This window comes from Parasteatoda tepidariorum, chromosome 9 (assembly GCF_982258835.1).
Source record: "Parasteatoda tepidariorum strain Cologne lab strain chromosome 9, Ptep-v5.0, whole genome shotgun sequence".
Lineage (NCBI taxonomy): Eukaryota > Metazoa > Arthropoda > Arachnida > Araneae > Theridiidae > Parasteatoda > Parasteatoda tepidariorum.
The window spans coordinates 90,896,513-90,912,112 of NC_141763.1; the positions used below are offsets into that span (position 1 = coordinate 90,896,513).

At 28.5% G+C, this 15,600-nt stretch overlaps 1 protein-coding gene across 1 annotated transcript in view; it reads left to right on the forward strand.

Annotated features, from left to right (window-relative positions):
- The window catches only part of LOC122269722 (uncharacterized), a 93,008-nt gene that overhangs the window by 41,443 nt on the left and 35,965 nt on the right, over positions 1–15,600 (forward strand). Inside the window, exons 18-25 of the mRNA XM_087152335.1 lie at positions 335–598; positions 4,126–4,271; positions 6,712–6,874; positions 8,290–8,441; positions 10,665–10,787; positions 13,424–13,546; positions 14,900–15,008; positions 15,392–15,471. Coding sequence (XP_087008461.1) covers positions 335–598; positions 4,126–4,271; positions 6,712–6,874; positions 8,290–8,441; positions 10,665–10,787; positions 13,424–13,546; positions 14,900–15,008; positions 15,392–15,471 — 1,160 coding nt within the window. The remainder of the gene's footprint in view (positions 1–334; positions 599–4,125; positions 4,272–6,711; positions 6,875–8,289; positions 8,442–10,664; positions 10,788–13,423; positions 13,547–14,899; positions 15,009–15,391; positions 15,472–15,600) is intronic.

The following is a 15,600-nucleotide window of genomic DNA, read 5'->3' on the forward strand; positions in this document are numbered from 1 at the left end:
AAAAGTTTCACTTTGGCATATAAAAATGTGAGGTTTTTTCAAAACCAGATAAAAGAAACGTTTCAACCGAAATCATAGAGGATTATTAATTTAGTTCCAATCTATTTCTTGTGCACATTTTGACCAAACAAAAGAACATTTAAAAGTATGTTATTTCATTCATGATTTTTGCACTATGGCATTACAATATTATTTCAAGAAAAGAAAAAAACTACTTACATCGTTATTTTCAATGTTCAAACTCCTCTTTTGACTTCCCAAAATTTTCAAGCAATGCAATTCTCAAATGATATGTTCATTGAGCATATAGTACTTAATATCTTTTTTTTTTCAGTTGATTATGATAGAATTGGGCTGAACCAAAGTTTGTACCATACTTTCTCAAGCTACAGGACATTTTCAGTGAAAGCTACTGGCATCAGACCAAATATGACTCCTGGTATATCATCTATATTTTTGACACTTAACGATCCACCTGAAAATGGAAAATGTGAAATTAATGCTACGTCTGGTAAAGCTTTACTTGACATGTTTTCAGTCAAATTCTCAGGTTGGATTGATAAAAATCAACATAATATTACAGATTATAGTATTTATGGTAAGCATGAATATTACTTATTATTCCTTTTATGATTTGTGTATTACTGGCTGATTATTACATACGAGTAAAAAAAATTTTTTTATAACTCTTAATTGAAAAAAAGAGAAATGCAGGGGCGCATAATGTGTCCCATAGTGCAAACGACATTCCGATAAAATTTAGGCAGGCCTGGAAAAATTTTGCATCTAATTAAAAAAACATGCTACAAAATTCTTTATTTTAAAAAAATATGTGTTTCTTTATGGAAGTTTTGCCGTTTATTCAAAAATTGTGTCAAATTAAATATTTTTTTTGTTTTTTAAAGAAAATATTATTATAAAAATATTTAAGCAATATATAAATTTTACATTCCAAAAATCTTTTGAAACAGCTATTGTCACTAGAAAAAGTTGCTGTTAGTTTAAAGATTCCAATAAATAAAAAAAAATTTTAAAAAAAATTCGTTATTATGAAATATTAGGCTTTTAGAATTTTCTGCACCCTTGGAAAAATATAATATGTACTTATATATTTTAAAATGCATCAGAAAATTCTTTAGAACCAAAAGATCTAGAAACTTTGAAACGTTTATAAAAGTCAAGTTGACTTCATTATCTCTGAAATCAAGCATCACTGGCAGCACTCAGTGAGCAGGTGGGTGACCACTTTGATCAGCTTGCGAAAAGACCAAGTACATGTGGTATCAGTCCTCCTTAAACCGTTCTACCATACACTGCTGAACTTTGCACTCAAGTCGTTTGGTTTCTGAAGCTGGGGAGGCACTCCTTTTTCAGAAGATCAAAATTGTGATGGCATGTCTTCAGACCATCCTCTGGGATGATCTCCCACACCGTTGAAAATAGCCAACCATGCAGCTCTAATGCAACATAATTAAAGTGCTATTTAAGTAATTGTAATTATTAATCAAAGAAATCAAAATATTTTAGACTGTAATTAATCTTAAATGGATAAAAGTTTATTAATTTTTTAGTTCCTTCTTTTAAAATTTCTTTTTAACATAGAAACTTTCAAAGTAAATGGTACAATGTCATTACAAAAAAGAGCAAAGCTAAAAGTTGTTTAAATGTTATTATTCCTTTACTGTATTCAGAGTACAAGACAACATAACTTTTTGCTTACATTAAAAAATTTAAATAAATCACATAATTGATGTTTTACCCATTCTTTTTTTTAAGAGAGAACAGGAGTGCCAACTATTATAATTCACCCCTGAATATTACGATTCCATAGTCTAGGTTAAGAATTTACAATTGAGGAATAAAAAATATTTTTATTCCTCAAAAAAATATTTTATTTATAGAATTAGATTTTGTGAATTTCTGTAATAATCTGTTTAAGAGTTATTAAACCTTATTTTAATAACCAATCTGCGATTAGTTTTTCCTACTCCTTAAAAAAAATTCTTAAAACAATTAATAAAGTAACAAACGACTTGATAGAATTGTGAAGTAAAAAATCACATTCCTCCCTTCTAAAAAGTTAAAATTCTGAAACTTTATCTTCTTACCCAAGGGAAAGAGCATAAACTCAAGTCTGAAATGCTGTGAGCAAAACTTTTTGGGATCTCATCGCAGAATGATAATAAAAAATTAAAAAAAACCATAAGGAATGACTAGTTCTAATTTAACTAAAGACTAAAACATTGATTCCAAGTTATCCATTCAATTTTATTATGAAGTATAAAATTTAGTGTTGTATCATTTTTAACTTAAAATAACTATTAAGTATGAAGTTTTTTATTTATGAGTTAATTCATGCATAATTTTATTATTATATAACTATATAGAATTAAATTTTATATTCACCTCAAAATTACAATAATGTGAATTCCATATACACTAACTGTCAATATCTATGTTTTATTGTACTTCTGATTACTGAATGTTAATTTAAAAAGTTTGCACCTATTATTAAGTATGACATTTTTTATTTATGAGTTAATTCATGTGTAATTTTATCATGATAAAACTGTATAGAATTAAGTTTTATATACACCTCAAAATTACAATAATTTAAATACTGTAATTGTAAATATGTATGTTTTATTATACTTCTGATTACTGAATGCTAATTTAAAAAGTTTGCACCTCTGTAAGAAAAAAAAGATCACTCCATATTTTTGAAACTATTTTAATTTCAAGTATGTAATAGATTCTTAGATTTTGGCACTTTAAACTGTACCAGAAAGAAGTTTTGAGAAAGGTGATTTTTGAAATTTTTGTATTAAAAAATGTAAAACTGTTAAAAGAAAAAATGATTGTCTTTTTTTTGCACTGGAAACCAGTTTTAACATTTTATAGTTAAAAGATAATTAGAATTTTTAAGCAATTTTGAAAATCTGGTTAAATGGCGAGTTGCTCTCTTGATGTCCAAATTTTTGGATTTTAATGCAATGCCTCTTGAGTTATAGGAGCGAAACAAACTCTTTCTTTTATTATTAATTCACATTTTAATATTTTATTCCTCATATTATGGGGTTCAAGCATGAGATTCTTCCCAATTTTGGCGGAATTTCCAACATACCAAATTTTAGAAGAAAGAAAATTATAAAAAAATGCTATATTAAGTATCTATTTTTATTCAATATTTCCACATTATTTCATTGTTTTACTTTATGAGTACTTTATTTCCTTTAATTATAATTTTTATTTAAAGCTTAATAGTTTTTCGATCTGTCAATGTACATGTATACTAAAAAATTACTTTAAATAAATATGTAAATAATTTAAATGTTTTCTTTTTGTGCAAAATAGTTATACTAGCTTTTTTTTTATTTTTTATTTTTTTTTTCATTTTCTCATGATATGTTTTTCAGACTTTTTATTGCTTTTCCACTCTCATACTTAAAGGTTAGAACAGATGAAAATGGAGTTCCTTCTGGCTCTGCTTGGATAATTTAAATTTGTTCTTTTAAAGTATACTGCATTTGCTGAAATGGTTTTTAAGCTTTCAATTTTAAAATATTAAAATTACTTACAGATCATGTCTTATTAGGTGCTAATTAAGTACTAATTCCTAATTGGCTACTAATTAGGAAAATTTAAAAAAAAAATTTTTTTTTTTTTGCAGAATTATTTGCTGTAGTGCGTATTAATTTTGTCTCCTGATTGCACCATTAGCAAATTGTGATTCCTTAAAAATCATTATTTTATAGAATTTCTTCGTTAACATATGTTAACAAATATGTAATAATATGTGGATCATAAGTTAGCAAACTTTGTAATTCACTTCACTCATTTGTGCAAAAAAAATGCCTGGTTACATTTCTGTCTGTTATCATATTTTTATTGATTTTTCAAACCGTCCGTATTTTTGGAACACCCTATATATTTACCATTCCATTGAATTTATTTTATTTTGATGGTTTATTATTTCTAGCATTTAGCTTTTAAACATAATATTACTATTTATTTAGCTTAAATAAATTCTGCTGTGTTTATTAATAGCATTCTATGTTGTATTGATATTTTTTTTAATTGAATTTCTATGTTTGTAAATTTCAAACTATTTCTCTTTGTATTTAGTAAGAGTTGGAGAGGAACTACTTCGTATTTTGTATGGAGAGAAGCAGATTGTTGATGTTGTTTTACCGTATGGAGATCTCGAAGTTTTATGTACAGTTAGTGATCAATTCAAAGCAACTACCACATATAGTATTGCAAACTTTTCTGTAAGTATATTCAGTTTTATACAGATCTAGAATAATTGAAAAAGTTTTAACTTTAATTAAGTTAAAATATTCACTGACAATAAGTTGATTTTAAATTATTTTTAAAATTCAAGCTTATATTTTATCGTTCTTTTTTTAATAATCTGAACTAATTTAGCATTTTGATAAAATTGTTCTTGAAAGTTGAAAGCTTATAAATCCTCGAAGTTCTTTACATCAAATATAATTTTTATTTATTAATTACATAATTATGTGTTTTATGTAATATCTATATGCATTTATATTAAGTAATTATTGCCATAATCTGAATTTTAATATTTTCAGAAGAAAAATATTTTTTAATCATAAAAATTTTTTGTGAAGTAATACCATTTGCAAATACTGCTTAATTTAGGTGAAACAACACTTTAAACTTTCTTTTAAAAGATGATGAAATGTTTAGTACTACATGTTTAGTACTACATGTTTAGTAATGTTTAGTATCTTGAAAATCTAGATTTCTCAGGGGTATGGAAGATTATTTTCCATACCCCTGAGAGCATAAAAGTTACAGTTCCAAAACTATAAAAAATAAGTGTGATTTAATCTAAAGCCCATGTTGTTTTTCGTATTTTTTTTTAATGAATTTCTGTGTGGCGCTTTAAATTTCATTATTTTAATGTTATATGAATTTTAAATCTGCGTATTTTAAAATCTGTTATTGATTATTTTTTCTTCCTTTGTTTAAGTACTTGATTTGAATCAAATGAATTATGAATTTTTCATGGTCTTGACGTTCAGTACATCCAACAACACAGTGTTTTAGGCATTTTTGCATGATTTTTAAAATCCTGATATTTTTAATTAGGTATTATTATAATTCACGAATTTGAAATCCAGCAATTAAGTATTCACTATTGGACATGTTTGATTCTATCCTAAATTCGTTCGGTTTTGAATTTTTATGTAGCACTCCATGTTATTGATCTCTTTATTTTTTTTAAAAAAAAAACATATTTTTAATTAAAAAAAATATTACAATGTAGTTTTTTTCAACAATGACATTTTTAATCATGCATTTGAGTTGCTATTTGTGTTTTTATTCGGCTCTGTATTTTTAACAACTTCATTTTGAATTCACATGGCCTTATCGGTCATTTTTCATCAGTAATTGCGCTATAGCACAATATTATTACAATATCTGTACTTTCGCCTTTGATTCACACCAATTTCGTTTTAAATTCTCCTAGTCTTGTCGATTGTTTTTCAACAGTTACATTTCAACAGCTCTTTGAAATAAATTTATTAATAAATTATTGCAACAAGCAACTTCTGCGTTTTAAGCATTTATTAAATTGATTTGTCTAATTTTTTTCTCATCATGAATTTAACAAAAATTGTCTAGATTTAGAGAATTTTCTGATTTTTAGAAGTAAGAATTTTCAAAGTTCCCCTCTATTACATATCTTTTTTCAAAAGATTGAAATGACTTTTTTGAACTTCATATTACATCATAACGATTGAATAGATACACAAAGTATGAATTTTTAACTAAGTAACAAATATTTAGCTTTCTTTCATTTTCTTCTTTAAGGATAAAAACTCTACACCATTCAAAATATTTTAAAATAAGTCTCTATATTTCTTGTTATCTATTTATTATTCTTTTTTACCATTTGTATTTGACGTTATTTTATTTCTAGCAAAATTACTACAATTTGGAGATGTGCCTATGTGTTTTCTTTTTTATAATTTTTTTTGTTTGTTCAATGTTTTATTTGTTCAATAAAAATTGAAAGTGGTTAGCAATCTTTTTTTATGCTTCTATGTATTTATTAATTTTTGACTGTTTATTCTTATGCAGCTAACAAAATGTATATTTACAGATTATAAAAATAGTATACATAATTGGAATTTCATTCAATTGATAGAGCACTGAAAAATGGGTAATTAAGTACTTGGCTATAGTGGTGTGATGTGAGGTAGGAGTTTTACTATATTTCTTCTCTTCTTAGACTCTTTTATCGTAATCTAATAAAAAAAAATTGCGTGCTGTTGAGGCAGCCAAGGCCTGCAAAGGGCTGTTGCGCTCCTGAAGAAGAAGAATAAAAAAAATTAAAGCTTATACTTCCCTGATGGGTACCAACTTGTCTTGAAAATATGGTGACCCGTTATTGTGTTGTGAGGGAGAACTGACCCTTCTTGTCTAGGGAACTTTCAGAATGAAATGATCAGTTTCCATTCTTTTATCATTGCTTACATGGCAAGTAATGCCACAGAGGGACTGAAAAGTAAAAAATAATTCTCTTTATCCCACCAGCACCTACATTTATGGCCTATACTATTTTTCTAAATTATATAGCTTTGGTTTAATCGCCTCTGTCTCATTGTTTATTGATTGTATCTAATCTAAAAAGGTTTATTGAAATAAATGTTTTTTTTTATCATGAACTTATTTCAGACAACATTACCCACTGAAGAAGAACTTGAAGAATATGAATCAAAGAGACCTTTCGAAAGAAGTCTTGCTGAAGGCAAAATGTCACTGGCATCTCAAATGGTTATTGCCAAGAATTCAATCTTAATGGAATACAGAAACCGCAAAGGTGTAAATGACAGATTTGGTATGTCAAAACGTTTAATTATCATTTAACTTTGTTTCATTTTTATCTATCTATGCCGTAGAACCTTGCTAGTCTGAATTAATTTGAACTGATGACTGTTCAATTTACTATAAATAGAATTTTTTCAAAATTATAATTGTAATTGATGATTATTGTTTATGATTGCTCTGCAATAGTTGTTTAACACGTAATTATTACCATTGCAAGCATAAGCAAAGCTCTGTCATCTAGTGTGCTCTGAGTAATCTTCAACATTGTATCACTAGTTCTATTCAGTTGATGAACAAATTACATTAACCTATGTAGTTATTATTTTTTATGCTTTAATTTGATTCATATTTAAATGATCTTACATTTAGATAATAACATTTTTAATATGATTTTACAATTCGATATTATATTCCAATATTTAATTATGTCATTTTATATTAATTTTATTAGTTTTATTCCTTATTAAAATCACTTCAATTTATTTACTCCAAAAATTGTTTATTTTTCTAATAACTTTGCTTGAATTCTAATTAAATTAATATTTTTTGTGAGAATTTATTTCATTTGAAAATTCAATTTCTTATTAATTAAACATGATAAGGCATTTGATGTTGATTGTTATAATGGATTGTTAAAAAAGAACAGGGTGTTTCGTAATATCCACCATTAATATGTATTTGTCATAGAAAAATCTTTGTAAAAGATTTTATAAAGATTATATTTATGTATCATTAATCATATTTTCAAGTCGTTCAGGACAGAGTTTACTTATAGATTTTGAAAATACGCGTAAGAGTGATTTCTATGTCGCAAGATGTTTCTTTGTATTTTTCTGCTATGTGATGCAAATTCTGGAAACTTGTGAAGTACCTATCTGGAAAGAATGCTAAGTAACTATTTCAGGTAAAAAAGTCGTCTTTTGAGAAAAGTGTGGCTTATCTCTTTCTGGTCTCAATTTGTTCATTTTCAGAGTGTTTCATTCTCAATGCCTTTAATAAATATTTTATAATCTTTGTCAAAAATAATGTCAATAAAGTTTTCTGTATCGAGATCAGAAACTAATATTTTACATGCGAAAAAACAAAACTATTGAAAACCGTCAAATCTAAGGAGGATGATAAGTGTAAAATATCAACACCCATTAAAGCTTGTGTTTATAATAATCACCTTTAATCTTCTTTTAGTTTAATCAAACAAGTTTCAACAATTTTTCTCAATATTGATTTTTCCCATTTTAATATTGTCTTTTTCCTTTTAAGTACTAACTTCCAACCCCTAATGTGTTTGCTTGTTGACCTCACTTTTGATATGATTATTTAAAATCTATATTAAAGGCGGTAGTTACAGAACACCATGTGTACTTGAGGTGGTCATATCACAAGTTTATTTGAAGATAAAAGAATTTGTTTTTCTCTCTCTCGAAGATGAAGTCAGTGAGAAAGATGTTGATTTAAGATGGCAAGAATACTTGGAGCTTGAAGGCATAGACAACAGTTACTTTACATCTCAAGCAAGAGAAGAAATTTATGATGATTTGCAAGAAAAACTTGACCTTCAAATGGATAAAGAAGCTTTAGTAATTTTTTTTTAGTTATCTCTACTTCTCTTTTTTTTTCTGCTGTAAATAAACAATTTAAGTAAAACTAATTATTTGTATTAACTAAAATCTTTTCTGTTTAACCCATCTTTGGTAAATCAAAATTAGTTTTTTTTTTTTTTTTTAAATTTTAGGTATGAAAAACTTTAAAAAAATAGTTTTCTTCATTTTATGTTCTTTATTTATTTTGCTTTAATAAGAAAAGAATTTATTTTCAATCTAAATATTTTATAGAATTACATCGAAAATGCTATACAGATGCAGAAATGCTAACTTACTCTGAACAGCAGATAAATGTTTTCAAGTGGTAGTCTTTTAATGTATGATTCTAGATTTAGTAAATTAAATTTATAGTGTTTTTACTCGCCACTACTTCTAAATAATTCAAATACTTTGTTATAGTTAAGCTGTGTTGAGCCTTTTAAAAAAAAATTATGAAATTAACCAAAAATCTGCAAATTTTAGTTTGTTATTATCTCTTGTTGCTTAAAATATTTTGTCGAATCTGGAGCAGCTGGCATCGCTGCTCATAAAAATTTCAATTTTGATATCAAATTAAAATTATAAAATTTTAATAAATTAATTTTGAATTCACAAATTATAAATCCAAATTTATATGGCGATTTGACAAACAACTTTATGCAAATGATTTTGATGTATCTATCATGTTAATTTTCTAGTACACAAATTTTCTGGCAATCTAATGTTTTTATATGTACTAGTGTCCATGAGATTTTGATATCTATTTCTTTTTCTACAAAGAGTCTATCCAATTTCAATTTTTTCCTGAAATATATTTATTAAAATTTATTTCTTGATGTGTAATTATGTGTCTCTTGATGTTTAAATAAAAACACATTTAATTTCAATCACACTTAAAAAAACTTCAGAAAATAACATTGGCTTAGTAATAATATAAGTTTTCCTGGGATTTGATTAAAGTTTTAATCGAGTATAGGTTTGAGTCGGGCTCTCAGAAAAATCTGAGGCCAGATTTGAACATTGTGACAACAAATTCCATAGCTGTGCTTCAATCTATATTAATAAAATGAATAGTTTGTGCCAGTCTGTTACTCTTATAAATCATGAACTGTTTGTGCTATCATCTTGAAGTTTGAGTAGCTAGTGAAAGAAGGAATATTTGCTCTGGATACTACAATTCTTTTAAAAATTTCAATTAGACCATTTGAAAAACGAATTTTCTCATTGGTTAAGCATTAGCCATTGTTTCAAATTAAACTGTAGACAATTGTATTTATTAAAAAAAGGAGTTTATTTTGCATTCTTTAAGGTTTAATTATTTTTCACTTGTTAAAATGAATTGTGTTATAAACTCATAGATTAACGTGAATGTAGTAGCATGTGAGGACTATGTTACCAAATTAGTATTCCTATTGTTTTCTGAAACCATATGCTTATTTTGTTTATAGTTATGCTTTTGAAATATGTCTTACTAAAACTAAGCAATTTATAATCAATGGCAATTGAATTCAAAATAAAAACAAATGTTATAAGAAGCATAATTAATGGAGAGAAGGTTCTTATTTTTTTCTGGGAACCATAAAAAATCTCTGTGTAATTACTAATGCCAATGGTGCTTAATTCATTTTGATAGTAGGTACTACTGGTATGGTGGTAATAGGTGCTGTTTTAAGAGGCATCAAAATTATTAGTAAAGGTAATTTTGATTATTAGGTATCTAATATATGTATTGTGGTGATATATTTTTAACAGCATTCCAAAAGGGATAATTACCGAAAAAATTTCTTAACTACGGTAATTGTTGATTATCATGAGTTAGCAAAAGTACTATACCAGACAAATATGCCAAATCTTTATTTGATGATGTAATCTTCTAAAAACGTGTTTTGCTTAATCTAATATAACATAAAGCCACCAGGAATGATAACAAAAAACAATAAATAAAAAATTATATTGAAACTATTTTATCTATTATGTAGGTATATGCCTTTCAGTTTTCTGTATAAATTTGTAGTATTTTTATACTGTTTTAGTGATTATTTACTTTTTTATCATACTAAGAATTAATTTTCAGCTATTTATTTCAACAACAACCATCTAAAGAAAAATATTTTTTGCAAAACATATTATTTTTTTAATATGCTTAATTCTTGTATCAAGTATACAATCTGTTTTCATGAGTGTGTTATATTTAGCTCATGTATTAATTGGTGTTTGTAGGAAAAAGATAGAGAAATATTCAGATTATTGCGGCTACCTATGGAAAGTTTGGCAGATGCTGAAATTTTTGGTGGTGCTTTGAGTGCAGTGTCTGAAATCGGACCCACAGATGCAACTGGAAAGGTAATGACTTTTATTTTAGAAATTATTGTCAAATATTCATTGAACCATTTTGCTACCACTTGTATTTCTCTTTAAAATGGACAACTATGTAATTTAATACGTCAACTAATATTGCTCATTTTATTTTTTAAACGGCATTGAACAGCCGACATAATTCTGAGTTTACGACTATCAATGTTCACATCCTTGCAATTTTGAACCCTATCCAAAGGACAAGAGAACTTCTGGGTCAAGCTTTGGAACAAACTAGTCTTTGTTGAAGACTTTTGATAGAACAAACCTGTATTAGCATTACATAGAGTGGAAAATTGCAAAAACCTCCCAGAGTTAGCCCGACCGCAAAGGGTTTCTAGCTCATGATCAATCTGCCGCTGAGGATATTTTGCCTCATTGCCTCAGCACAGTGCTTGGTGTGAGCCAGGATCATCGAATCTTTGTCACCTCATTGGAAGCGAAGGTACTATCCCCTATGCCACCATTGATCCATGTTTGTGGTTATAAATTTGTTACATTCACTAATTTGCAATTTGAAACCAGATAGTGTGTTTTGCAACAAAAACAATTATTTAAAGCAGGGGTCTGTTTAGAAGAAATTTGGGTCCATTAACGGACCCTTCAAAAAATATCTTTTCATAAAAACGGACCCTTCACAAAATATTTTAACTTAAAAGCGGACCTTTCACAAAATTATTTTTCTTTTAATCGGACCCTTCACAAATTTGTTTATCTTCATTATTGTTTTGTTAATCGAATAAACCCTTCCCAGGGCAGAAAACAAGAAAGATGCATGTAAACGAATTAAGTTTTGTCTTCCGCAGACGATTCTTCCATTATTCGTCCGAAATGAATATTCTGCATTCAGCAGTATAGGCTAAATACCAAATATTTGTATGTTGCATCTCTAATTTAGAAGCAGCAATTGCTGTTTATTTTTGAAAATTTATTTTTTATATTATAATTTTACAGTGCCGAGCGTAATTTTGTATCTATTAACAATTTAAAAACTCCTTGAAAAAGTTTTTTGCAATAACCGGACCCTATTTGCGCAAATTCAAAAAAGCGGACCCTGGTTGAAATAATGTGAGTAATTTTTCACAATTTTACGAAAAACGGACCTTTCACGAAATATCTGGACAGACCCCTGTAAAGATATCCTATGCATATTTTCTCTTTAAATTTTACAAACATTTATTGGACCCATACACGGATGCAGTAAGGCCGGAATGTTTTTTTTTTTTATAATAAAAGCTTTGCAATAGAAAAATCATTGCTGGGGACAAAAAATTTAGAATGTAGATTTGGCATTTTTGTATAATGAGTGATATTGCAAACACAATTCAAAAATCAGGTTTTTTATCAGTTTTCTAAAATTTTATTGTAGCTTTTGTAATATTTGTATAGGAAAAAAAAAGTTATTAATCAGCTTATTTTTAAATCATTCAGGGAAACAATCTCAATCAATTCTATCAATTGCTTGGGAGACAAGGGTTCTAACAATCCTTAAAAGCTCCTAAATCTTCCTATAAAAATCATGAGGGTTGTTAAAAGTCCTTAATTTTCACTATGGCTGGTTGATTCAAGCAATTTAATCCTAAAAATATAATTTAAAACAAAAAGTGTTAAAAACATTTTGTCTCTAAATCATATCGTTACTTCTTTTAATTGCTGAACTCCCGTTTGTGAGAACGGGGGTTCGAATACAGCCGACCGAAGACTCCTTACGTAATAAATGATTACCGGTGCACATTAAATCTGTCAGGTCACAAATTCCTCCATGTTCCCATAACAAATTATACCTCTGTTAGTGCTGAATTAGAAATCGGTCGTTCTCTGGTTCAGGTCAAATTTACGATCTGTGGATGAACGTATGAATGGGTTCACCCAATAAGTGGGTGTGGCGGAAGTTGAATTCTCGGCCATAGATGGAGCCACTAGAAAAAAGAACAAACACACCTCTTGCCCTAATGACATTCGACAACAACTACTTCTTCCTAGATAATGAAATCATGTGCTTCTTATGAAAAATAAAAAATTACTTTTCCATACAGTAACTCCTTTATAATTTGATGATTATTTTTTATTTTTTTCCAATGGCAGGCACTGAATTTGAATCTTTGCCTATACTATGCCAGAATTGTTGCTCATTTCGCGTTACCCAGTGGGCACCTGTGAACCAAAGTCACGGAGGCGAGCAACATTGCCCACGCCACACTGCCACAAACCCGTTTATAGGGTGGGCCACATTCACGCATCATACACATAACAGAGGACAGCACAAAGAGAGAGAGAAACATCCACGCCCAGAGCGGGATTCGAACCCGCAGCCTATGGCTTCGCAGTCAGGCACGCTAACCGCTCGGCCACCTGGCCGGCTAATTTGATGATTAATTAATATAAAAAATGTTAAGATCCTTGATTTTTCACAAAAAATCCTTAGAGAGAACTTTGTATAACATTTACGGGCGGAATCATCACTATTAAGTATATGTATTATTTTCATTATATTGTAAAGCTAAACTTAAGATTTTATTAGACTTAATTATAGATTTTCTAACTTTGCTAAAAATATTTGTTATATACATTCAAGTTTTGTCACCATCTTTTCTCTTACTTAACACTAGGTAATTATATTTCAGGCGCAGATCATGACTGGAATTGAGCACATGTATAGTGTCATCAATGAGACTGAAGTCACACATCCTGAGGATTTGAAAGTTGTTTTCTCTCAATTTGGTAACCTAGCTGATATTTTAACTGGAGTAAGTATCATTGTTATCAGATTAAATAGACGCAATGCACGTAACTTTTGTTAAATTCCCGGAAAAAAAATAATTATAAGATTATTTTTGATAATTTCTGGATTTGATATATGTTTTTGAAAAACTTGCTTTAAATTAACTCTTCATGATAGTTGGCAAAATTGTTCACGACTTTAATATGAGATTCATTCTTACAATTTATTTTTATGTAAGCTGATTTTCTTTTATAAATATCATTTCATTGATGTTTGGCATTTCAAATATAGATTTTTTTTGTTGTGTGGAAAATAGGTCATATAATACCAATATTTTAAATTTAATGCCGAATGGACTTTGGATTTTTAAATTATTTTATCAGAAAGCATTTCTCTTGAATTTATGTTTGTTCACGTTATATATTTTAGAAGCTTAATATTTTATTTTATAACCGTCGTTGAACAGCCGACCCAATTTTTGGGGGTTTATGACTGCAAATGTTGAACTCCGTAGCATTGTAATTTTGAACCCAATCCAGGAGACAAGGGAATCCTGGATCAAGTATTGGGAGAAATTTTGCTTACGTGGTATTGGTAAGTATTGGGAGACTTTTTGATGGAACTAACCTACATTTGCGTCACATGGAGAGGAAAACCACGAAAACTTCAAACAGGGCAAAGGGACTCAAAGCCATAATCCGTCTACCGGTGAAAATATTTTAACACTTACCTAGATCTGTGCAAACCGGATGCGGAATTCATATTAACCAGTCTAAAACGGGATTAGAACCCGGTTGACCTCATTGGAAGGCGAGCGCTCTGTCCGCTGAGTCGTCATGGCTCAAAAGCTTAATATTTATTTTCTATATCCGTCGTTAAACAGCCGACCCAATTTTGGGTTAACGACTACTAATGTTCAACTCTGTAGCCTTGTAATTTTAAACACAATCCAGGAGACAAGGAAACATCTGGATCAGTACCCCCAGAGGAATTGATTAGTTACGAGAACATAGAGGACTTTGTGACTCGACAGATTTAACGTGCACCAGTCACCATTTACTACACGGGGGGTCTACACGAACCCACGAACACTTTGATATGGGCACGAGGTGCATTTCCGCACCAAGAAAATGACACTGACTAAAATTAAAATCGTTTGCGAAAAATCATGTACCTTCTATAACATTTTGAAGTCAATGGAATCAACGCCTAAGAAGGACCAACCTCCATTTTACTGTGGAACAGAGAGTGGTCGCTCCCAGTATTCTTTACTGCATTCAAACACAAAGATGTTAAGGTATATTTTATCTTACATTTATGCTGATTGGTTAAAATAAGATGTCTAGTAAAAATAAAATTTAATTTTATTTGATTTCAGACTCTTGCTGAATCTAACATGGGAGGTAAATTTTTACCTGCAGAAATGAGAGCTGCTGAAGAATTTCTGGATTTTAATTCTACAGAACCAAACAACTTCATTTATTTTAGTGAGTGCTTTCTAACTAAATAATTAATTTTCACTATTTCCTTAAAAAAATTTTTACTTATATTCATACCTATTTGAAAGTATCTTTTCATTTTTTTCAAACTTTATAATTTATATTTATCTATATATACTATATTGGTATACATAACCTAAATTGATTTTGCATGCCTATTTTATCAACTGTTCAATATCTTTTATTTAAACCGGTGTCCATAACATACAAATATTAAAAATTAGCTTGTTTGAAATTTTAGTACTGAAAATATATTTTTTTTTTATGTGGTATAATTACTGCTTTCATACAAAACTAAAATCCTCACTGCTTTTACAGAAAAACTTAATTTTATTTGCCTGTTGTTTGTATATAATATATGTTTTTCATAGTTGAAGGAAATCGAGAAGAAGTTAAAGAAAAACTGAAAGAAAGGCTTGTTGACGAAATTAAAGATAGTGAAATGAGTAATGTAAGTAATTGTGTTATTACTTTTGTGCTCTATGTATTATAAAACATTAATAAATGGTTTAGCGAGGGATTGAATTGGTTTTATCTTAGTAAACTTTTTTAATGAGTCATTTGTTGTTTGAAGCCATTC